Source organism: Barbatula barbatula (assembly GCF_947034865.1).
Source record: "Barbatula barbatula genome assembly, chromosome: 12".
NCBI classification, from domain to species: Eukaryota; Metazoa; Chordata; class Actinopteri; order Cypriniformes; family Nemacheilidae; genus Barbatula; species Barbatula barbatula.
The window spans coordinates 12791063-12816012 of NC_136775.1; the positions used below are offsets into that span (position 1 = coordinate 12791063).

The 24950-nt window shown below is 37.5% G+C and overlaps 3 protein-coding genes across 5 annotated transcripts in view; 2 read left to right on the forward strand and 1 right to left on the reverse strand.

The window, feature by feature from the left end:
- Window positions 1-11937, forward strand: part of grik5 (glutamate receptor, ionotropic, kainate 5) — a 54254-nt gene extending 42317 nt beyond the window's left edge. Inside the window, exons 8-22 of one of the 2 annotated variants that reach the window (XM_079470394.1) lie at window positions 2531-2709; window positions 3063-3116; window positions 4489-4650; window positions 4728-4880; window positions 4999-5103; window positions 5185-5292; window positions 6775-6978; window positions 7134-7247; window positions 8043-8152; window positions 8266-8439; window positions 8590-8755; window positions 9420-9645; window positions 9921-10049; window positions 10203-10369; window positions 10519-11937. In XM_079470394.1, the coding sequence (XP_079326520.1) occupies window positions 2531-2709; window positions 3063-3116; window positions 4489-4650; window positions 4728-4880; window positions 4999-5103; window positions 5185-5292; window positions 6775-6978; window positions 7134-7247; window positions 8043-8152; window positions 8266-8439; window positions 8590-8755; window positions 9420-9645; window positions 9921-10049; window positions 10203-10369; window positions 10519-11118 (2651 nt within the window). In that variant the 3' untranslated portion in view covers window positions 11119-11937. The remainder of the gene's footprint in view (window positions 1-2530; window positions 2710-3062; window positions 3117-4488; window positions 4651-4727; window positions 4881-4998; window positions 5104-5184; window positions 5293-6774; window positions 6979-7133; window positions 7248-8042; window positions 8153-8265; window positions 8440-8589; window positions 8756-9419; window positions 9646-9920; window positions 10050-10202; window positions 10370-10518) is intronic. The other variant, XM_079470395.1, reaches the window with a different exon arrangement.
- A 2037-nt stretch (window positions 11938-13974) lies between these two features.
- On the reverse strand, window positions 13975-18157 carry LOC306902068 (nectin 1b-like). 2 transcript variants are annotated; one of them, XM_079470362.1, is made up of 6 exons: window positions 17734-18157; window positions 16915-17286; window positions 16313-16418; window positions 15692-15717; window positions 15527-15558; window positions 13975-15336 (listed from the first exon to the last, which is right to left on the reverse strand). In XM_079470362.1, the coding sequence occupies exons 1-6, from the start codon at window positions 17789-17791 to the stop codon at window positions 15127-15129; spliced, it is 804 nt and encodes a 267-aa protein (XP_079326488.1). In that variant the 5' UTR covers window positions 17792-18157; the 3' UTR covers window positions 13975-15126. The 2 variants fall into 2 exon arrangements, with proteins under 2 accessions (XP_079326488.1, XP_079326489.1); XM_079470363.1 differs by lacking the exons at window positions 15692-15717; window positions 16313-16418 and having other exon boundaries at window positions 14246-15336; window positions 17734-17911.
- Window positions 18158-20250: 2093 nt separating this feature from the next.
- Window positions 20251-24710, forward strand: LOC306902069 (cell adhesion molecule CEACAM8-like). Its single transcript, XM_079470364.1, has 5 exons — window positions 20251-20352; window positions 20473-20799; window positions 21234-21509; window positions 21606-21863; window positions 23296-24710. The coding sequence occupies exons 1-5, from the start codon at window positions 20304-20306 to the stop codon at window positions 23376-23378; spliced, it is 993 nt and encodes a 330-aa protein (XP_079326490.1). The 5' UTR covers window positions 20251-20303; the 3' UTR covers window positions 23379-24710.
- The last annotated feature ends 240 nt before the right edge of the window (window positions 24711-24950 follow it).

Consider the following 24950-nt stretch of genomic DNA (forward strand, 5'->3'; position numbering starts at 1 on the left):
ACAGCCCACTCTCTCAATAAAATCACTCGACTCGTGTATTATTGCTTTAGTTATGGGACTCTTAAAGGAGTAGTTCACTATAAAATTAAAAGTTCCTGATAATTCACTCACCCACATGTCATGCAAAAGCCGTCTGTGTGTTTATTTATTCTGTCGAAAACACAGTTTCATCGCAGCTTCAAAAGGGAGATGAATAAGGATTGTCTAGCAAAACAATTGGACATTTTCCAGGAAAACGAAAAAATTCTATACTTTTTAAACATTAAAATATGGTTTGCTCTGCCTGGGAGGTTCTCCGGGATGCGTGTCCACGACTTCTGTATTACACAATTACGTTGGGAAGGTTACGTAGATTTCAAAAGATTTAAACATCCCTGATATGCACAAATGACCATTTTAAACAATAGCCTTGCACAAAGACATATCACGTGACATTCAAAATACAAGAACTTTCGTCTTCTCCACCGTCGTAAAAACTCTGGGTCGAAACTTCAGCATGACCTTTACAACATATTTACAAAGTATGTGAACTCTTGGAAAACGACCAATCGTTTTGCTAGACAGCATCCTTATCCATTGGCTGGTGTCGTTTAGAGCCTTTTGAAGCTGTAATGAAATGGAAATTTGGACCTTAACCAACAGCCCCCCGTTTAAGTGCATTATATGAACACGAACCCTGGAAAGCTTTCCTCAAAAGCCTCTATTTGTTTTCGACAGAAGAAATAAACACTTGTTTACGGCTTCTATGACATGTGGGTGAGTGAATTATCAGAATTATTTTTATTTTATAGTGAACTACTCCTTTAAGAGTTGCGCCCTCTTTTCAACTGTGAACATAAAACAGATCATTTAAACTGACACCAGAACGTTGAAATGCATGTCTCCTGAACTCCCAAGTGCCTGTTTATGCTTCATATCACAACAAATACTCGAGTGGGATGTTAATGCCGAACCACTGGCTGATTATTGGAATATGTATTCAAGGCTGATGGGCTCAATAGTATCACAAGAAGTACAAGAGTACAAATGATACCGCAGAGTTTCTTTACTGCAAGCACTAACAATTACTCTGCTCTGTCGTGTAATAGGTGGCTGTGCCAATAACATACTGCTGGGCAATTACGCAGCATAATGTTCACGTAATCTGAGAATAAATCTCTCCCTGGTGCGCGTGTTAACTCGTGAGACATCGGCACGCATTCAGAGCGTGTGTGTGTTTGTGCGCCTGGACGTTTATGCGTGTTGGAAAGGGCACCGCTACATACCGCTCGGCTCTGACCCAGTTGGCTGCACTATGGTTGCTATGGCAGCAGAGTAGGTGCAACTTGCCGCTCATCAAGCTCATTTAAAATGGTAGCGAGAGATGGAGAGAGGAGGGCTCGCTGCAGTCCTAAAGCTTCTTGTTAAACGGATAGAAAGATGTTTTGCGTGTTTTCGCATGTTTCCGTGCCTTTGTGTCCGTGCACCTGAATATCATTGGCATTCATTTGTGAAACTGCGCACTTGGGTGGCTTTTCTGGATAGTCTCTACACCTCAGGTCTGTCAAACTAGACAAGCACATGGAAAAACAAACACAAAGGAGGTTACATGATTTTGAAAACACGTTAAAAGAATAGTTCACCCAAAAATTTTAATTCTGTCAACATTTGATCCCCTTCAGATTGTTTGAAAACACGTTAAAAGAATAGTTCACCCAAAAATTTTAATTCTGTCAACATTTGATCCCCTTCAGATTGTTAACAAAGAACAAAGAAACGTCAATAGGTTTGGATCAATCTGAGGGTGAGTAAATGATTAAAGAAATTTTATTTTTGGGTGAACTATCCCTTTAAAGGAACAGTTTATTAAAACTGTATATTCCGTAATTATTTACTCACCCTACTACTTATATTTGTGCTAGTCATTCATCTGTGAAGCAAAAAACAACAACAAAATAAGCACCAAAAAGTTCCATAAAAGAAGTGTGTATAATTTATGAGCTTCCAGTATTCCAGCTTTGTGAAGGAATTTTAGTAAATTTACCGTTTACTATAATGAAGATAACAGCATCAGTTTTGAAAACGGCAGGATGGTGAGTGAGTCGTTTTTTTCATTTTGGGGTGAACTCTTTTTTCCAAGGAATCGTGAAATCCTGAGATAGAAGCACATTTACTGTTCTTACGAAGTGGTGAAACTAAGAATTAAAAAGGGAAATTGGTGAAAGAAAGAAAAGGAGGTAGTGCGAGTGAGAAAGGACAAGAGTGTGGAGAGCATTGATTTCTCTTCTGCCTCAAGCTAATTAAAGTTTGGCACTGGCTTTACTGGCTCGCTCTGTGCATGCACACTCCCTTGAGAGCACAGCTACTTATTTAGATTTTCGCCGGCCTTTTTGTCGCCAGACACCCGCACTTTATTCAAAACATCATTGCAAATGGACACATGTTGTTTTCCGACAACCTCACACGTCCCGTTGTACTGTATAGCTCACTTTACTTGCAAGCCCTGAATGTACCTCATGTACCTTTATCTTGTCCTGTTCTTACCCCGCAGGTCTTCTGAGACTCGAGGAGCTGATAAGGCGTTTTCTGATCTCTCGCGAGACGCTGTCAATCAGGATGCTGGACGATAACCTTGACCCCACGCCTCTGCTAAAGGAGATTCGTGACGACAAAATAGCAACAATTATTATCGATGCTAACGCGTCTATATCGTACCTTATACTGAAAAAGGTATGTAACACACACATAAACGGTCACGTTTTTTGAAAGCTGCTAGTTTGTTTTTCTTCCATTCATACAATGATATAAATTCTGTGAGCATCTCTTACATTTTTCTCCCTCTCCCATCTCTGCTGGTCTGATTTCTTTCATTTCTTTCCTGGGCCCCAGTTTGACTTATTATCCAAGAGTAGTTCAGCTTTCTTCAATATTTCTGTGTTTTAATTTATAGGCACCATATCAGTATACCGCTCAAGGTCTATTCTGCATTGAGCTCTTAAATGCTCTGCTTTACCATGCAGCTTTTTCTCGCTCACACAAACTCACTCTTGTTCATTGTCTCCTTTCTTTTGCCTTCTTTTTAGGCATCGGAGTTGGGAATGACATCAGCATTTTACAAGTACATTCTCACCACTATGGTAAGAGAGAGGAGGAGCTCTTGGCCTATTTCCCCGCAGATATATTCATGCCTGAAGCCCATATTAACAATTTATCTTTATAACACAAAACCCTGCTAACATTTTTTCAATTTAGCACACTGCTATCCATAGCGTAAACTCTACACACATATATCTTACAGATACTACTAAATACTACTAAAACCTCTTGTTACTAATTTAGTAATTCACCCAAAAATAAAATCTCTGCGGTTCTTTTACTCATCTCTGTGTCAATCCAAATCTGTATTACTTTCTTTTCCAAAACACAAAATAGTGTAAATAGCATCTGTCCCAGCTATAGTATCTCTAAGTTGAAATAGTAGTAGATTCTATTTACACCAAATGGAAATAGCTGTATTTTCATTAAGTGTAAATAGTGGTTAGAAGCTATTTCTATTTAGAATAAATAGTGGCATTTACAATTTGCACCCCAGTACTGTTGTGCATTGAACAATATACAATAATAACAAAGTGCAAATTATTGTATTTATTAAAATTACTACTACTACTACTACTACTGCCATTATAGGAAGAAAAACAATGCGAGTCAAAAGTGCCACAGAACTGTTTGCTTTCCCACATTCTTGAAAATATCTTCTTTTTGTTCAACAGAACATAGGCATTTATAAAGAAACTATTTCTACTATGGTAGTCAATGGTGGCCAAGAACTGTTTGGTAACAAGCCTCTTTCCTAATATCTTTCTGTTTTCATTAGAATATAGAAATGTATTCAGATTTGGAACCACTTGAGGGTGAGTAAATAATGACAAATTTTCTTAATTTTTCATTGACTATTCATGACAAACTATGTTCACTGGGAAGGTCTCAGTCTTTTGAATACAGATTTGATTTATTACAATATTGTATTTTAATACAAAAATACAGTTTTTGACAAAATTATGCAGAGAAAAGAAATTCGTCTAAATGAACTCATTAAATCATTAAATAATTATGTGATTTATTTTGCCAAATGTCTTCTTTCATAAGAGACCAGCTTTAAATCTGTAAGCATTTATGAATCACAAGCGTTTGTGGAGATTGTGCTTTTTCGTGTGTATTTAAAAAAAATTCAGAGACAGTTAATGGTTTAGTCAGTCAAATCTCACAAGCCACACTAAACCTCTATTAACTAGTCCAACCTAACACATCATACATCTCACGCAGACTATTAAGTATTAAAACATCACATGCAACAGTCACCGTTTATTCAGTTTACGTGCATGCCACTCATAGGTGGCAATTATTACAAAAAACATTAATTATATACTATTACACATATACTCATGCTCCATTTACCCTCATTGCCGCTGTTTAATGTCATTCGTTTATTCTGTCTGTGTGTGGTTGCAGGACTTTCCCTTACTGTGGTTAGATGATATAGTAGATGATCAGTCAAACATTGTGGGCTTCTCCATGTTCAACACCTCCCACCCATTTTACCTGGAGTTCATCAGGAGCCTTAACCTGTCTTGGAGAGAGGGCTGTGATATCAACCCATATCCAGGACCAGCGGTGAGCCACGCACAAATACAAAACAGGGGCTGGACAGCCTCTGATATGTTTTTCACACGCAGTGTTTCTATGTTCAGCTGTCGGCGGCCCTGCTGTTTGATGCCGTGCACGTGGTGGTGAGCGCAGTGCAAGAATTGAACCGCAGTCAGGAGATCGGCGTCAAACCTCTGAGCTGCACGTCTCCTCAGATCTGGCAGCACGGAACCAGCCTCATGAACTATCTGCGGATGGTCAGTGTGCGAACCCTGCATTGCTCTCAGTTTCTGTTACGATTCAATTGTGTGTGTTTGTACAAGTGCTGTAATATAACTGTGTTCTCTTGCTCTATGTTCGAATGGTTTTGATCAGGTGGAGTATGACGGATTGACAGGTCGAGTTGAGTTCAACAGCAAAGGCCAGAGGACCAATTACAGCCTCCACATCTTGGAGAAGCACAGAAGAGGCCACAAAGAGGTTACACACAGCTTTGTTAAATGGAGTCAGATGGTTGTTTTGGTTGATTCACTTTCAAATTGTTTTGATTCATTTTGTTAGATTGGGATCTGGTACTCCAATAATACTCTGCTAATGAACTCCACCAGCCTGGATATCAACGTCTCAGAGACTTTGGCTAACAAGAGCCTCATCGTCACCACAATACTGGTGAGATCCAACTGCTCTTTACAAAACATCATGTTTAAATAGTCAAAGTTCACACGAGCACTTGCAAGATGGCTTTTTAACCTGTCAAATGATCCAAGAAAGTTTTCCAGTGATTGACAGATTAGTTTTTACCAGTGCTGTCAGATCGAATAATTGTGATTAATAGATTTCAAAGTAAACGTTTGTCTTTATATAATATGTGTGTGTGTTATATGTATTATATGTAATTGCATATACTGTGTATTTAAATGTGTCAAATGTTTACATTCACTATTTATGGTTAGGTGTTTTGTATCATTATGTAAACTACGACCAATATTTATTTGACAATTTCAAATTTTGTTTACCATTTGCATTTATTTGCAGAAAATTAAAACTGGAAAAACAGGTCAAAATAACAAAAAAGATGATGTAGTTTTTCAGACCTCAAAAACTGCAAAGAAAACAAGTTCAGATTCACTTTTAAGCAACACAACCGTAATATTTGTACGTATTTAGGAAAAGTAAAAAAATAAATAATAATTATTTGACCTGGATTTTTATCCCAGTTTTAATTCGTCTTTGTCATGCTATCCGTCTTTCACATTGCTGTTGGATGACTTTGTCACTCCTGAGGTTTGATATTGTTAAAATTCAACAAACACTGGTCTTTGAAAATTGGAATGGTCTCTTAAAAAATATAATTAATATTATGTATAACTATAAATATATTACACATATTTCGTAAATAACAACATTTATTTATTTACACGCCACACACATACATTATATAAACAAACATTTCACGATTAATGGATTTGACAGCCATAGTTTTTACCATGTGTAGACAAGAAAGTGCAGTATTCAATTCTCTCTGCTTATTTCAATGAGTTTTTAATGTAAAGTGTAAGAGTGATCGTGCAGCTGATTCGGGTTAGAAACAAATGTGCGAATATTTTGAGATTTATGTGACTTACATTGGCATAAATAATGCCAACTAGTCACGTCTTAGAAGGATTTCAAAATTTTTGACTTATGTTTTCAGACTGCTTCAAAGGGTTGCAACACCAGTGTCAATGCAATGCGCTCAGGGTTGATTTAATTTCTACGTTTACGGAATTCTAAATGTTGTTTATTTTGCTGTCCCCGGTTGTTGTACAAAACGCTCATGCAGTTTCACTGAAAGGCAGATTGTAGACAGGGGAATATTCCTCCTGCTGTCACCATGTTTTAAACAATATGTTCTTTATTTGTTTTCATGTACAGCTTTAAAGCTGACTGGATATTGTTGGAGCCTTTCTAGTCCAAGTCTCTCTTGTAAATCTCTCTTGATGTTGATCTCATACCCACACAGTTACAAGGTTTAAAGAAATTATAAAATCAGTCATGTGATACATGACACAGACTAGTAGGAAAAATGATCAGTTGTCAATACACCCCAGTTCACGCACGCACACACAAATAAACCAATATTAACCCCATCTACATCTTGTGTATGTGCAGGAAAACCCGTATGTGATGAGAAAAGTAAATTACCAGGAGTTTGAGGGGAACGATCAGTATGAAGGTTTTTGTGTAGACATGTTAAGAGAGCTGTCTGGTATCCTTAAATTCACCTACCGCATCAAACTGGTGGATGACGGTCTGTACGGAGCGCCTGAACCCAACGGCTCGTGGAGGGGGATGGTGGGCGAGCTGATCAACAGGGTATGTGCACATCTGCATATGGAAATTATGGAAATTGTCCAGTTTTGTTGAATTCTGATTAATTAGCTTGTTGTGTCTTGATGTGGCTTTCCAAGTGCATTTCTGACTCTCAATGGTTTCGTCTAGCTCTCTTTCTCTTTTGTTCTTTGGAGCAGAAAGCTGATTTGGCAGTAGCTTCTTTTACCATCACATCGGAGAGAGAGAAAGTCATTGACTTCTCAAAACCATTTATGACCTTGGGCATCAGTATTCTCTATAGGGTTCATATAGTAAGTTACACACACACATTGTTTCCATGTTTAAGAGGGCCTTTCCATAGAAAACAGTCTATCCCTTAACCCTCACCCCGACCCTTAACCTAACCATCACACAAACCTTTCTGCATTTTCAAATAAGCATAATTTCACTTGTTTAATTATTGTGGGTACCTCTGGCCATTGTTAAGACTTTTACCAATGTTAAGAAAGATATATCCATTGTTTTAAGAAATCCATTGTTTTAACCCAACCCGTTTTTATCGCATCACTCTCATATCAACCTGTTGACATTATTACACATTATACAATCTGCTCGATTTCTGCCTTTTTACCGATGACGACTATTAGAATTGTCCTTGAGAATCAAACTGAAACTGTTAAATCTTACATCATGCTGCTTTGCCATTGCTCAGTAAACACAGCAGATTGTATTTCTGACAGAAATGCATCAAAAGCTCTCAGGAAAATCGATTTTGGTCCATAGCTCTCTCTTGTGGTGAGAGATAAACATGCAATCATAAAACTAAAGAATGGAGAGGATAAAATCTGATGCTTTTGGTGTCAATTGTTGAAATTATAATCCCACATAACAGACAGTGTAGAGAGATGTATTCATATTTGAAAGTAGAAATCATACAACTGTAATTTTTATATAAAAAAATGTTACAACATTAACATAATACAATGAGAATTCATTTATAACATAGTACTACTGAATATTCACACAATACTTATTTCCCATTCGGCTTTAGATTTTTTGATAAAGTTTAATTATTTTACCTTTTTATCTCTTCCATTGTCTCTCAGGGCAGGAAGCCAGGTTATTTCTCCTTCCTGGATCCCTTCTCACCGGCTGTTTGGCTCTTCATGCTGCTGGCTTACCTTGCTGTCAGCTGTGTGCTTTTTCTTTCTGCGAGGTACACACAAGCACACGCTGACACCCACACATATACACACAAGCACACAATGACAAACAACAGTAGAAACGCTTTGCGTATATTAAGCAGGACGTCTCCTTTACTTGTTGCAGGTTGAGCCCGTATGAATGGTACAATCCTCACCCATGCCTACGTGAGCGCAGAGACCTGCTGGAGAATCAATATACACTGGGAAACAGCCTGTGGTTTCCTGTTGGGGGTTTTATGCAGCAGGGTTCAGAGATCATGCCCCGAGCTCTCTCCACGCGCTGCGTCAGCGGGGTCTGGTGAGTACGAGCATGTGCTGGGGGTCCACACGTGCTGAAGCTCATTTCAAGATGAACATTAAAGTCATCAAACTATGTTGCACTGCACAGCTATGGGGTTCCACTTTCTGATGTTCTTTCTCTCCCTTTTGGTCTATTGATGTCTTTTAGGTGGGCTTTTACTCTTATAATCATCTCCTCATACACAGCAAATCTTGCTGCTTTTTTGACCGTGCAGAGAATGGAGGTGCCCATCGAATCACCAGATGACCTGGCAGATCAAACCAATATTCAGTATGGCACCATTCATGGTGGAAGCACCATGACGTTTTTTATGGTACGTTTTGTGGCATATATATAAAAATCATACACAAACACATAAGCGCACCCACCCACAATGGTTCTTATTTTTAGCAAATAGTGTTATGAAACAAACATCTGGGGAAAGGTAGGTCGTAGAATAGAAATAGAATAGAAAAAAATAGAAATGGTAAAAAGAACAAAAACTAAACTGAAACTATAAATGTATTCTGTAATGCAATCAAAAACTAAATAAAATTACATGAAAAATGACTAAAGCTCTTGTTATATTTTCAATCAGTGTTGGAGGATTTGTTTTCATACTTCACCCCAGACCGACAAAAAGAACCACGCAGTTAAACAAGAAGCTTAACTTCAATTGAACAAGCAAACCCCAGTTCAATCGCTGTTTAAATGTGTTTATCATATGTGACCCAGTCTGAGAAAACCAGGCTGAATTCTCAGAATGTAATTCTAAGATAACGGGCATTAAAGTTTGACTTTGACCATTAATGTCACTATGATTTCAATTTTGGACCTGGCCTTACTAAGTCAATATCAAAGATCAATATCAAGTCAATATTAAAGATATTAAGATTATGTTTTCACAGATTCTACATTACATTACAAATCACAAAAAAATCACTTTGGGTATATGATACCTAATCATACATAATGATATAACCTATCCCTCTCTGCAGAACTCTCGATATCAAACGTATCAGCGGATGTGGAACTACATGTACTCTAAGCAGCCCAGTGTGTTTGTCAAGAGCACAGAGGAAGGCATTGCTCGAGTCCTAAACTCCAAATATGCTTTCCTCCTCGAGAGTACCATGAATGAGTATCATCGCAGCCTCAACTGCAACCTCACCCAGATCGGAGGCCTGCTGGACACCAAGGGTTACGGCATCGGCATGCCTCTGGGTTAGATACAAAGAGACACTGTACATGTGTAGAAATGCAAAAATGAGTTTTTAGTGATAATAAAGTGTATTAATGACAGGATTTTCATTTTTGCATCCCTTTAAAAAAGAAAGAAAAAACAAATCAGGTCTTTTAAAGTGGTGTCATTCATGTAAAACCCCCTGTACTGGATATTCTCAGACAGCGTTTTTTGCAGAAGTACATGTTGCTTGCACCACTCATTTTCACTTCCTCATTACACAATATCCCTCCATCTGCATTGTTCCCTCTCGCAGGTTCTCCTTTCAGAGATGAGATCAGTCTGGCCGTGTTACAGCTGCAGGAAAATAACAGGTTGGAGATCCTGAAGAGAAGGTGGTGGGAGGGAGGGCAGTGTCCCAAAGAAGAGGACCACCGTGCCAAAGGCATGAACCTCACCTGCACACAATATTCTCCTCCCAGACTCGTTTCACACACCATTTCTCTAGTTTTCGTTTTAAACAGTCTTCAGCAGTACCAAAAATACACAAGATTACACTGTTTTCATTTGAGGAGATAAACGTGTTAAACTTTTGCAGGTCTTGGGATGGAGAACATTGGCGGTATATTTGTGGTGTTGATCTGTGGGCTGATTATTGCCGTGTTTGTGGCTGTGATGGAGTTTGTGTGGTCCACACGCCGATCAGCTGAAACAGACGAGGTACGACCTCTCTCCTGCGATCGCCAATATCACAGTCACACTACAGTAGGTTACCAAGGCAACCCGCCGACTCGTCAGCTTAGTGTGTGTCGTAGTGAAGTCCAAGTCAGTGTTTGTGCCACGGTGTGCATGTCTGCTTGTGCACGTCTCGGGTACATATTTTTTGTCCTTTGTTAATGCTTTTTTTTATTCAGGTGTCCGTGTGCCAGGAGATGTTGACAGAATTTCGAAACGCCGTCTCTTGCAAGAAAAGTTCCCGTCTGCGCCGCCGTCGCCCACTCGCCAGCTCTTTGGCCCTTCGTCACCCCACTCGCATCACGTTAGGGGCTCCCCGGCCTCTGCGCCTTGTCAGAGAGATGCGCCTCAGCAACGGAAAGCTCTACAGCGGCACCGGACCCCTATCAGGAAGTTCAGGGGCCGGACCCTCAGACATGGGCCCCGGCCCTCAACGACTCCTGGAGGACCCATTGGGTGCCAACAGCACTCCTACAATGGCGCTAGGTCCACCCGCAGTGACACTGCCTCTGCCACGAGGCTGTACTCACGTGCGCATCTGCCAGGAGTGCAGGCGCATCCAGAGCCTCCGCACAACTTCTTGCACACGCATCCCGCCCTCATCAGCCCCCCTGCCACGCCTGGCCCTGCCCCCTCCACACTCATCATCCAATACAGACAGCGAAGGAGGAGGCGGGCCCAGCCCGTGCCGGATAGGCCACTCCCCACCGGCGAAAGGCTGCACTTTACCGCCACCTCAGTCTAGCATCAACACAGACCTGCTAGGAGAACAAAAATAAGAGACAAAAATTGAGAGAGCTAGAGGGAGAGAGGGAATGGCCAAAATATGGGATAATTTTATGCCCTTGAAAAAATAGGCTCAGAATATTCTCATTTTCTTTTTTATTCTCATTTTCTTTTCAATTCCAGCCATTGGTGTCATATCAATAAAGTGTTTTTTGCACTACTGAAGTATGAACTATAACACCCTGACTGTCTGGAATACATTTGAGAATGCAATGGTATAGATCAGTGTTAGATATAGGCATCTGAACTTGTTGAAGGTTACAGAGAGATATTAAACTTCCCCAGCAGACAGAACAGAGGCCGAACTCTGTTGTGATCAGAGCCCGACAGTGGCACAGACTCTCCACCCCTCGCTCTCTCTCTTCTCTCTCTCTCTTCTCTCTCTCTCTCACTCTCTCTCTCTCTCTCTTTCTGGAAGGAAGGAAGGAAGGAAGGAGGTCACACATTGGAAGTAGCACAGAGACTCTCTTTTGGATGTCATTGTCTTAATGATGCCATTAAGATCCGAGCCAGACAGCAGCAGAATGAGAGCACACTCTTTTAACAGAGGACAATGTAAAAGTTGTTAATTAAAAGATATTCTAAACAGATATTCTTACTTTTATGTACTATACTTATTTTTAAATTCGCTGTCTGTGTAATTTTATTCTGGGGTTGTGATGTCTGGATTGGAAATGAAAAAAACAGAGATACTTTATTGATACCGGGGAGATGAACTCTGAACATGACCGAATATGTATGTTATCAGAATTGAAGAGCTGTGTGTTCATTAAAATGTGGACTTTGATCTAGATCAAACTGGTATTTACGATAACAAGAGTGTTAAAAGTGTTCTTGACATCACACACCAAAAACCAAGTGTAAACATTTGCATTTACCAGAGAGAAGAAAACAATTCAATGCAAACGATGACTCACACACACAAACAAACAAAAGCTAAAGTTAAAATTAATTTCACTTATATTTATTATTTTTGCTTGGCTTTGTTCCTTGATGTCTACACGAGGAGCTTGTCTGTTAAATAATCCTTTTCTTTTTAAACATGTCCATACTCTTTTTAATTATCTTAGATTTTTTTCTAGAAAAAAGTAGAACTGCATTTATTACAATATACCTCTTTGTTTTTAAATTATGCATTTTTTGCTGTAAATCCCACTGTTGTTCAGCCTAGACTGGTGTTCTTCTCTTTTCTGCAGACAGTTGTTTTATCATTTGAATCAAAGTCAACATTTTTATTTAAAGAAGCTCATTACCAAATGAACAAAATCAAACACTTACCGTACATGCAGAGGTCAATGTTTACCGGATCAAAAGTAATATGTGTACAGAATGTATTTTAAGTAGTACATTTCTTTTTTATTTGAGAAGTTTGTGTCAAACTCGAGGTTGTTGCATTTACTACATACATGTAGTATTGTTACAGTAAAGTCATCATGTTTTAATTTATACCCTAACACCATGTCAGTTTCTGGACCATTTTGGCAGAATAATCATATATAATTACAGTATTATATCAGTACAAATTTTTTGAATCAGGGCCCACACAGTAATGTTTTTCGTATGTTTAAATTTCGTATGTTCTAATTTAACTAAGGCCTACTGGCTAAACCCTATACGGGGAAACCGCCCCATATGGTTTTTGTTCACAGATCCACGGTCTGCTGTGTGTGCATCAAATGCCAGCTGATTGGGGCTTTCTTCAATGTTCCTGACCAGGCACTGAAGGTAACCACAGTGTATTTATTTTTTTCCATCAGCAAGGACACTTCTTCCTACATGTAAAGAGGAATACATTCACATTTAGCCATTTAGAACACATTTATCCAAAGTGACTTACCAAAAAAATGTGGTCATCTGTCATCTTTTATTCGCATTCATGTTGTTTAAAAGCTGTATGAATTTTCTGTTAAACACAAAGCAAGATATTTTGAAAAATGTGTCAGTGTGTCAGAACACTGGGATATTGTGGGAAATGTCTTCAAAATATCTTTTGTATTCTCCAGAAGAATAGTTGATGGTGTGATAAACATATGTTCGCAACTGATCTATTTACAGCAGCAATGGTCCTAATAAAATATTTTTTGATATAAAATAATAATATTTCTTAACTTCCCTTTCTCACAGTGAGAGGTATTAATCTCGGGTAAAAGATGGTCTCACCTGTGTTAGATCACCAGTGTTCTGGGCCGTACCTTGAAAAATTGGCAAAGACCTGATCAACTAACATAATAAAACAGACCCTAAGTGGCCTTATAAAATGAAAATTGTAGGTTGCAGAACAACATAGCGGTGCTTCACACGATCGTTATTTCTCAACACATCCTTAAAGTCAGAAAAGAGTAAAGTTTTAAAGAGAATGTGTTAAGTGTTTGCTCACAATAGGCTGAAATACTGGCACCCCTTTTAAAGGAACATAAAATGAGAAATGTTTAAAGTGAGGTCAAAGATCTCAAGATCATTTAAAATACTGTGGGTTTTTTTTCATTTCATATTTAATATGTGTATCACTCAAAATGATTAGCCTATTTTTTTGTGTTTTATATTGAAGTAAAATGTCTAATGCTGGCAAAACTCAACACTTATTTGATAAAACAAATAAAAAAGTATCACATTTGAGTGTTTTTACAATTTAATAATTTGTAACATGCTTTAAGATCACCTACCGTCTTGTATTCAGGAGTAAAAAGCTCACAGAAGCTAGAATAACAGTGACCATCACAACAGTCACAATCCCTGCAGTCACAGCAGTGGACAGACCAGCAGGCTTTCCTGTCGAGAGACCATAAGAGGAGAATTCAATAACCCGTAGTTCAGTGAAACCCAGTGATGAAAGAGCATGACTAAATAGCCACATTCTATCTTGCTTTATTATTCATTTATTTATAACAGTTTTTTAGATTTGCGGTAATATTTCATGACCTGCATTTACCTTCTTTCACTTTAAGGGAGGTTACACCTGTTTTTGTCCCACTAGGGTAGGTTGCGTATAGTCACAGATGTGTCATTTTCACATCTTTGATGATGATGATGATTGCATCAGGGGTCAAATTGGGTCTTTTTATAAAACTGACTCTTTCTTTCAGGAATGTATTATGCACAGTCACACATTGCACATTGATTATGATTAATACAGGAACATGTTTATTGGAATGATTTCGCCAGTTCCACTGAACTTAATTTCTGGGGATGTAGTGGCATGACAGTGTGACATCGTGATTCTGGTATCCAATGACTTCACCATCAGGGACCCAACTCTCTTCACCATCAGTGACAACTCACTGACCCTCAAGAACATTTATGAACTAAAATGATAATAATAGAATAATAATGAGTAATAAGGAAATACATTTCCTGCACCTTCTTGTCATTTCAAAACTGTATAAGTTACTTTCTTCTGCAGAACACATAAAAAAAGAGATTTTCAAGAACGTGGGTAACCAAACACTTGGAAACTATTGACTTCCATTGTATGGAGACAAAACCATGCAATGCAAGTCAATGGGTACAAATGATTTCTTGTTACCAACATCATTCAAAACATCTTATTTTAATGTTGTTAATTTTGGTAAATCAATATTGCATGTGCATTATAATGTAACATTACTTTCAATCTAACAGACAAATAATAAATGTATTTGTAACCAACTGCTTAACTGTGGACACTTAGTGTTACTTATGTTATTCTATTAACAGAAATCGCAGCAATGAATAGAAATCCTTTGAGGTTTTAAGTTTACTTACTCATATTGAAATATCATAATACAGACATAATACAACAGTATTAAAGAGTATAGTTTTTGAGATGTTGTGGTCAGACATGAGCCTCTTGCATAGATTAAATACAGACAGATATGTTTTAAAGGCCATTTCTACCACTAAAAGAGACAATTTTAGAATGTCCGCAGTCAGTATCTTGACTTTTTTGCCACATCAAATTATTTTTTGTAATGAAATCTTGTGTTTTACATAACAAAAATGTGGTTCATTCCATATATAAGAACTTAATAATCTTTTTTTATCACTGCGTACACAGATCCATGCTCTTCTGTGTGAGCACCACGGGCAAGCTGATTGGCTGATCCTTGCTGTGATGTCATTTCTGAATGCCTGCTAAAGGAAACAGCAGTGTATTCAATGTCTCCTGTATGCAAGGTGTTTTTATTGGCTTTGTCCGGCCTCAGTATCGTGACATCACTATATGTGACTTCTCCCTAAAAGGTAACAGGAGTAAACAACAGATAAGCAGGCAAAACATTTATTAATCATAAACTATATAGCTGTACTGTTCTATTTAACACACAACATGACTTTATCATTATTGCATCCCTCAATAAAGAATTTACATGTATTAACTTCCTTCCCCAGAATCAGGTATCTCAGCAGTAGGTACAGTAATTTTACCTGGTTAAGGTCATCTGGGCTCTGGGTAACATCTAGTAAAAAGACAAAGAATTGGTCAACTGTAAGCAAAAAGGTCAAGATTATAGTTATTTTGACCACATTATATTGCATGTTATACGATTTACTGGACCAATACTGTAAAGAGCTTGCAAAGTTTTTTCTCACAATATGCAGAAGTACTGGCAGCACATCTGAAGGAACATGAAAAGAGAAGTAGTAAACGGTTTTATTGTTAATGTTTAAATTTATATTTGACTCTGAATACTGAAACACGATAGCGTTGTTGACTAGGGTCAGACATTTCCCTGAATGCACCTTTTTCACAAGACTGTGATTACGTGTCCACCGGTCATCAACATCGTATATCCTAATAAAAGTGTTTTTAATTTTCATAATTTTTAAAATGTACATTATGCCTGTTTATAACACTATACTTTGTATTACATCACCTTTGCATCAAACTACAAAAAGTTAACACTAATGCGAGGGTGTTCCTTACACAGTGTCAAAAAACTATTGCTGAGATTTTCCTTTGCTATTTGAGCAAATGAGAATGCACAAAGTATATTTGTGGTAGTCTCCCATTCTCTGCAGTAGAAGTTTTCCCAACTGTTTGACGACTTCGGCTTCTGAGAAATCCAGAAACGTGAAAAAGGTCCATTGGGATTTATCAGCATTAAAATAAAATCTATTTTAGAGGTAAATATTGAAATATATAGTTTTTAATCTAGAACTACACCTTTTGTACAATTTAATAATTACTAAATGCATTTTCTATTTATATACCGTCTCTTAAGTAGAAGTAAATAGCTTGCAGAAGCCAGAAGAAGAAGAATGATCACTACAGTCACAATTCCAGCAATCACAGCAGTGGACAGAGAAGCAGGCTTTCCTGAGGAGAGATCATAAGAGATGCGTCTTTATAATCTGTAGTGCAGAGATACCTGCTGAAGGATCAGTATAAACTCACTTAACAAACACAGGTAATACAGTATGAACACATCGATCCGTCTTTTTATAAAATGAATTCACAGGTATTGGTGAAAAGCCAAGAATGAATTAATCTCACTAAGGTTGGTGTACCCGATCTACTTAATTCACCATCGTCTGTAAGAGGCACTTGAGTCATTTACGCTATGCCCATAAAATGTGTTTGTGTAGCTATGTACTATAATTTTCAAAGTGATAATTTGTCTCTTACAAACAATGAAATGGGCGAAAGAAAAGATTATATCTTATGTAACCACCTACTGTACAAACCACCAAGATCAGATGCACATGTACTGTAGCAAGCCCCACAACACTTTAGCATTGTATTTTAAAGGAAATCCTTCAGGTTTAAGTAAGATTCTTTATATTTCCTGATCAGTTTAAAAAGATGCACTTGCCTTCTTTCACTTTAAGCGTGGTTATTCCTATTTTTGTCCCACTAGGGAAGGTTGCATAGTCACAGCCGTAGACTCCCTGATCAGTCATTTTCACATCTTTGATGATGATGGAGGCATCGGCAGTCAAATTGGGTGTTTTTTTAAAGCTGACTCTTTCTTTCAGGAATGTATCATGCACAGTCGTGCCATGTGTCTGATCATTGATTATGATTAATACAGGAACATGTTTATTGGAATGATTTCGCCAGCTCCACTGAACTTGAACTAATTTGTCCTCTTCGTTTCTGGGGATGTAGTGGCATGACAGTGTGACATCGTGATTCTTGTATCCAATGACTTCACCATCAGTGACAACTCTCTGACCCCGAAGAACTGTGTTAAAAGAGAGACAACTACCTGTTTAATAACTGACAAGACAGATTACACGTAGTATCACAATGCACATTTTCAGTTAGTAAAGTCTGTTAGCACAGGAAGTTTCTCAAGAGAAAATTAAATGCTTAACCAAAGAGTAAATGAACAGAAAAGTAAATATACATTCATGTAGAATAAGCTGTATTCACTCCAAAACCCTATTATCCATGTTTACAGTAGACAATTCATTCACCCAGTTGGTCTAAAATGCAGTATGTGATATCAAAATTGCAAACAAATTCCTTAAAACTAGCAGAAACTATCCCTTCAATGGCTCAAAGCAAACGTTTCACTTCCTGTATGCTCAATTGTTCATAACAGTGAGAGCAAAACAAAGCTAAATCATTATTATTAAAACATTTGTTTTCCCTCGGTTTCTTAAAAAAAGCTTAAAAATTCACTTACCTTTCAACAGTGTGGTACAAAACAGAAGTAATGGAATAAACGTACCACGCAACTCCATTTTAAGCTCTAATTTCAGTTGTGCAAACTACGGTGAGAGTTCATTTTCTTAAATCTGATGTTCAAAGTTAAAAGGAAAAAGGAAGTTAAAAGCATGCAGTATCCACCTCTCTATTGCTCTAACAATGTTTAAAGACAGTCGTTGGGTAATATCTTCCAGTAGCAGCATTTGTGCTGGTTAAGTCATGATTTTCTGTTTTTAGCTTGAAATGTTAAAGTGATCATCATTTATTTACCATAATCCTATATTTATTTATTCTATATTGAAAGGTGTAATTATCATAAAGTTATCTTTTCATTAATTTGGTTATTTACATTTTCAAAACCTGTAAACAACTCTGTCCTGAACATAAAATATATTTGGAGTGGTTTTGTGTCCATATACGTAATGAAAGTCCAAGGGGGCTTTCACATGTGTAAAATTAAGCAAATGCTCAACAACAGTGCTGTGTAGTTACATATCAGGGCTGGACTGAGACAAAAAAAGGGCCCTGGCATTTTCCGTAGCCTCTATAGTATAGAGTCTATACATATGTGCAGTTCTTCAAAGTATCGATGCAAAACACTACCGTTTACTTGTACACAATTAAAGATGATAATGTGTAAATGTAAACAAATGTAAATTTTTTTAAGGAATGAGGGGTTTCTTTATTGTACATTTGAGTGTACGGTTTGCGCTGTTTAAATAACGTGTGCGCTGACGAGGAGTCGGCTGGCTGGGCGATTGAATCGCGCAGATGACATGTCAGCGCGGCGCGAGCTCTGTAATACCCGCTGTCTCGTCCAACTTTTGGATTATTTGGCTTCCCAAAGTTCGCGCGAGATGAAAAATCTGATCTTTGGCGAAAATTCTCGCCGCGTTTACGAACCAGGAGCTTGCTCTAGTAGGGACGTGATTATGACATAGCGAGCGGAGGCAGGAATCCGAAACAACAATGAAGGACTGCGCCTCTGAAGGATTTGATGGACCCAGACATGGCGCCGCACGAGTCAACGTCGTTCTTCAGCCTTCCATAGCACATAATGCGCAGCTATCCTCTCAACTAAATCCATGTCCGCCATTTCGCAATTAGACGGGCGCCGCCTGACAGAAGCCCCTCCATGACACGAATGAAGCGAGTAAAAGCTAAATGTTCAAGCGTCCAACTAGACGCTAATAGCGCGATTTACTGCGTTTGGTGTGAACACTCTATAAGACACTGACTGCATCTGACACGAGAAACTGGGGGGGGGGTGGAGTCTGTTAAGAGATGATTGGGCCAGCCCAGTGGCAGTATGGAAAATGAACCAATGGGCTGCTGTCCCTGCTTTATGGGCCGGTCGTTGGCAGATTAAAAAAATATTATATTATATTATATCGGCCCCCAAGTGCGTCGGCCCACCGGGCATTTGCCCGGTATGCCAGATTACCAGTCCAGCACTGTTACATATCAATATCATGTATGTTTCGGGGATTTTTTCAATATCAGCGTTGACATGTATCATCCTCATGTAGAGCGGTGGACCGACAGTGCTGGTGCTGTATTTACAGAAACCACTGCGATGACTATAAACCTTTTAAAAGTTTCTGCTTGTGCTACACAATCCTGTAAAATTTGATCCTGGGGAGATAATGAGAGAGATTGGACAAGAGACTTAACAGCAGGTACTAGCATGTCATTCTCTCCACAGTAGCAATGGAGTCAATTGTTCAATGATAATGTTTATATTTTCCACACTGGTCAGATAATCATGTAAATAGCAAGGGCTTAAGTGTATTACTTGGCTAAGTAAAGCGTTACCAGGTTCTTTAGGCAATATCTAGTTATACTGAAATATGTCTACAGTATCTGGTCTGTCTCCAGCTCAACTAGAGATGTTGCGCAGTGAAGGCACAACCTAAAAGTGTGATGTTTACACATGCTTTTTCTGTCCTTCGTTGTGTGTCTATATTTCTGGGCTGGAGTCGTAATGGTGACGAGATGTCTGCGGAATGTGAATACACGGATATTAACTTTTAAACAAGGCCCCACCCTATGGTCATTGAAATGAAAAGAAAGGTTAAATTGTCAAGCCCTAGTGCATTGGTAAGCCTTTTAAACAATTATATAATGTCTGTAGACCAAATCTTTTTTGAATTTTAAATCAATTGAAAATAATGTAAATTGTTCAAGAATTTACATTATTTTCAATTGATTTAAAATTCAAAAAAATTTTGGTCACACACTAATAAAACATGCTTCATATATTCTTGCGTGTTTTTCTTAAATTGATAAAAAATATAAAAAACCTCACCAGACTTAAAAAGCAACATTGAATAGATTATTTAATGTAATAGAACCGGTTATGTAGGCAAAAGTGTTGTGTGTGAAGTAAAAATGACTGAAACAACATCTTGTAACATCTCAGTATTCAGTGCTGGGTGGCACAATGAATTCTCTTCATTTTACAACATTAGTTTATCATTAACAGAAGACTGTCCTGGAAATATATATAGAGATCACTTGCTATGTCTATGAACTGAGAGCTCAATCATGATGTTTCCTTGTTGTCTGTATTTGACCTTATGGTTGTTGTGCATTGGTAAGCCTTTTAAACAATTATATAATGTCTGTAGATAAATATATTAACTTTACTATTTAACAAATTTTACTGCAGTTGTTCAAAATCTTTAATTTGTCTTTTTTAACTGTTTGGAAATAGGACAATGTAGAGGTCAAGGTTTGCAGTTTCCTGACTCATTCAATGGGGCAGTAGGAGGAAATGTAGAGTTTGCCCTTGACCACCCGCCACCACCCGCTTCTTCAGAGATTTACTTATTTCTATGGAAGTTTGGAACTGAAATTATACTTCGCTTTACTGCTGGTGTTCTTGAAATACGACCAGCATTTAGAGACAGAGTCACTCTGGACAAAACCACTTTTACTCTGACGCTCATGAACCTGACACTCAATGATAGTGGGATATATACGCTGAATGTAGATACTGAAAAACAAAGTTATAGTGGACAAACTTCACTGGTAGTCTACAGTAAGTCTGTTCTTGAAACTGTAACTTGTGCATAAGCTATACATGTACCTTATTCTGTATGTGCTGATAAATGATTAGGCTATTTTAAAAACATGTGTCAGCTTATACATTAAATGTAATAATACAATGCCTAGACTTAAGTATACTTTACGTGATGGTTTAATTGGGCACTGTCAAAAAAACTGTACCTTTTCCGTCACGTGGGGTAGTACCTTTAATGGTTCTTTTTCGTACCTTTACAGGTAGCGAAAACATAAATTGTTGTACCTTTTCTGGTAAATTAATGTAGGGCATATTGTGTACCTTTAAAGGTACAGATGTACCTGTTTTGTTTCCCTAACATTTAACTATGCATTATTTACAAATTAGACGATTTTCATTATCAAATTTTTGGTTTAGATGAGTACTTTTGTGTTTTTTCTCTCACCACACAGACAACGTGTCTGACACCACACTTACTGGTCCAGGAGAATTATTAGTAGAGGGTAAATCAATTGCTAACATTACCTGTGACGGAAACGGCAGCATCACCTCTGTGCAGTGGATGAAAGATCATAATCCACTGAATCCCAGCGACAGCGTCATCTTCTCATCTGATAACAGATTGGTTTCCATCGGTCCAATGTTCAGATCTGACAGCGGGGAATACCAGTGTACTTTGAGAAATCCTGTCAGCTTTGAGACTGCAAAACTCAACCTTATCGTCAACTGTGAGTATAAGCAGCTAAACTTCAAGATTTGTGGTCTCACCTGATGAAATATAAACAAAACATAAACATTCCATCTATAAATCCTTTGTTTTATAGATGGACCAGAAAATGTTTTGATTGGTGGTGAGAGTGAAGTGGGTTTAGGGCAGAGGGTGTTATTGTCTTGCTCTGCCACTTCTGTACCTTCTGCTTCATTTACCTGGAAGTTCAATGGAACAGACACCAATGTTACCACAGATAAATTCACCATAGAAAACACAAACCCCACAAACAGCGGAGACTATATCTGCACAGCTCGGAATCATGTCACAGACCGAAAAGTTGACTCTCAAAGCCACCCTTTGGTAGTTAAAGGTAAGATTTATCTTGTTTAACAGAAGCAATCCTTCAAACACACTAAATAAATAACACAATACATAGTATTACCCGCACTGCTCGAATTGAATCAAGTTTTATTGGGGGACTTTTTTTGGTGGGGGGGTATCTCGCAATATACACAATATATTTGATCATAATGTGCATAACGATATACTATTTATTAAAAACAACATAAAAGAACAGGCTTTTGTGTTGATTAAGAATAATCAGTCCAATGTGGCATATCAAAGAGAGATAAGCTAATATTCTTATTTTAAATGGCTTGCTTCAAGTAATGTTGGATATAGAAGGTGACAAAGCAACAACACCAAAAGGGAAACTATGGCAAATATATGATATATAAGGGACTGAAGATCCGTAAACAAACAAACAGAAAATACATAAAAATTTCTCAAAAACAGTAGAAAATGTTCAGATGGCTTTCAGACTCATGGAATGGTATTCAGATTCAGTAGTGTCACAGGAATAATTATTTCATATTGTCTCAGAAAGCAGTGATAATGGAAAAGTCAGTAACTTCAAATGGACCTTTTTTATTACTTAAACAGTGGCACAAGGATGGAAATATCAGGCTGTAATGATACTATAGATTATTATTCAAAGATTGAAGACAACTGGACATAAGTATAACATTGGCATGTCCAGAAGATTCTCAAAAGTCAATTCATTTATCAAGGCAAAATCAGACACCAGTCGATGAGTTATTATTCTCCATTTTTTAGCTGAAGTACACCGAAGTGATGCCAATAAAGCAGTCATGTCAACGATGTCATGCGCTTAGCAGTCTTTAGACGTGGGGTGGGGCATTTAAAATTTAAAGAGACATGACAACTAGCCAATAAACAAACTTTATATTACATTAGATTAGATTCAACTTTATTGTCATTACACATACACAAGTACAGTGTAACGAAATGTAGTTTAGGTCCAACCAGAAGTGCAATTAGCAAGTGCAGGATATACAGTTAGAATAAATACAGAATACAATATGAGAGAATATTATACAGTTATGAAAATATTTTACAGTAGGTATGTTCTATGAAAATATGACAGTAGGTATGTATTATGAACAATATATACAGATGACTATATACTATGAACATTAACACTATGAACATTAATGTAGAGGTGGATATGAACAGATAACAATTTAGACTAAAAATTATTGTATATAATTTATTGTATATAACTGTATTTAAATTTATTCACCAAATTTTCTATATCCACTGCATGAATTTAATCACATTTGTCATTATAATTTTTACTCAAATAAAAATATCTGAGGGCATTATACAAGTATTCGTTAATTTTAAGTATTAGGTATTATGCTAATTCCAGCTCCCCTTCAATTGCACTGATTACATGACTGTTGTTGGTCGTCTGTTGTTTTTGTATTTTTTTTCTATAGGTGGTGTTGATGGAGGAGGAGGGCTGACAACAGGTGCAATAGTTGGGATTTTCATTGGTGTTTTAGTGTCAGTTGTGGTTTGATTGTCCTTCTCACAAAAAGAAAATATAATGTTGATATTTGGTGTGATACTTGTAATTATTTGTGAGTGTATGTTGTTTAATAGTCCAGTTTTGTAAATCCACATCTGATGTTCAGCTTTCCTGTAGCTCAGTGGTAAGAGCATTAATATTGCATACATTACAACACAGTATAGTTAACAACGCAAGGTTCGATCCCAGGGGATTGCAGATACCTATGTATAAATGTATAGGACAATGCAATGTAATGCAATGTAAGTCGCTTTGGATAAAAGTGTCTGCCAAATGCATAAATGTAAATGTTCAATCACAATCTGAAACAAATATCTTTACTATACTGTGTTGTATGCAATATTAGAAGGTTCTGGGCTGGGCAATAGTAGTGTTGAAACATTTTCTTCTCAAATTGTTTTGTTAAAATAAATGATATCCTTTATCACAAAGAAAAGTCCTTGTGTGTTTATTATATTATGTGTCGCTTTAACATATGGGAGAAACTGCCTGTATGTCTTTGATACAGGATGAGTTTGACCTCTGCATGCAAGACAAGTCAAATGTGATGTTGGGTAGCTGTATATGTGTATATTGTACATACGGTTGTAACAACTCCACCGCTGTCAACCACACCCCCCGCATCAACGCCTTCTCGCAATTATTCCCCTTCCCATTCACCAGACTTTTGATTTCACCAGTGGTGTGAGAGTACTGGAAATGTGTACATAAGTACGAGTATTGTAACATTGGTGAAATTGTACTCAATTACAAGTACTGGTGTTAAAAAAGTAATTGAGTAAAAGTAAAAATTACTCTTCTCGAAAAATCTACTCGGAGTACTAGTTACTCATAACTTTTTACACAGTGTTATTTAATGAAATAAGAATAATTATTAATAATCAAATTTGGAGATTTATATAGAAAATATAGCTACTTTTAACTAAAGACATATTTACATTACTGATAAAGCAAAACTGGATAGAACTCAGACAAAATATCCATTGAATGTGTTGTCCATTGAAATCCATTTATACCTATCATTTGTTCTCCTGTGCTCCTTCATATCACTAGTAGTTCTTAAGAATATATACCACTCTTAAGGTATAACTTAAGAATGACGTAGCTTTAAGAATGTTTCTGGAAACCCAGCCCAGTTCAGCCAAAGATTTAGCTCTACGTTTAATGTTCTGTTTTAAATTGTATTAGCACATATTGTATTATTGCTCCTACGACATATCACTCTATTGCTCCCTGAACTCTCTGCAAGTCACTTTGGATAAAAGGGTCTGATAAATGACTAAATGTAAATTACTTAATGTAAAATAAAGTTTTGAACTCGTTACGTGATCGGTGTTTCCATCAGTTGACTTCACTAAGAACGCTAGATGTTATGGTAAATATTTATGGTCAATTTTGCTGTGATTATTTAACTGTAGAGTCGAGTCAGGTTACCACCTGGGATCGTAAAACTCAAAACGGCCTGAGCTTATCACCTTTTTGCATTGACCAGGACACTTTCCGATACTCTCCCCTGAGCTTCAAAGGGGTTCTTGGGGGGAGGACTGGACTGGGTCCTAAGGT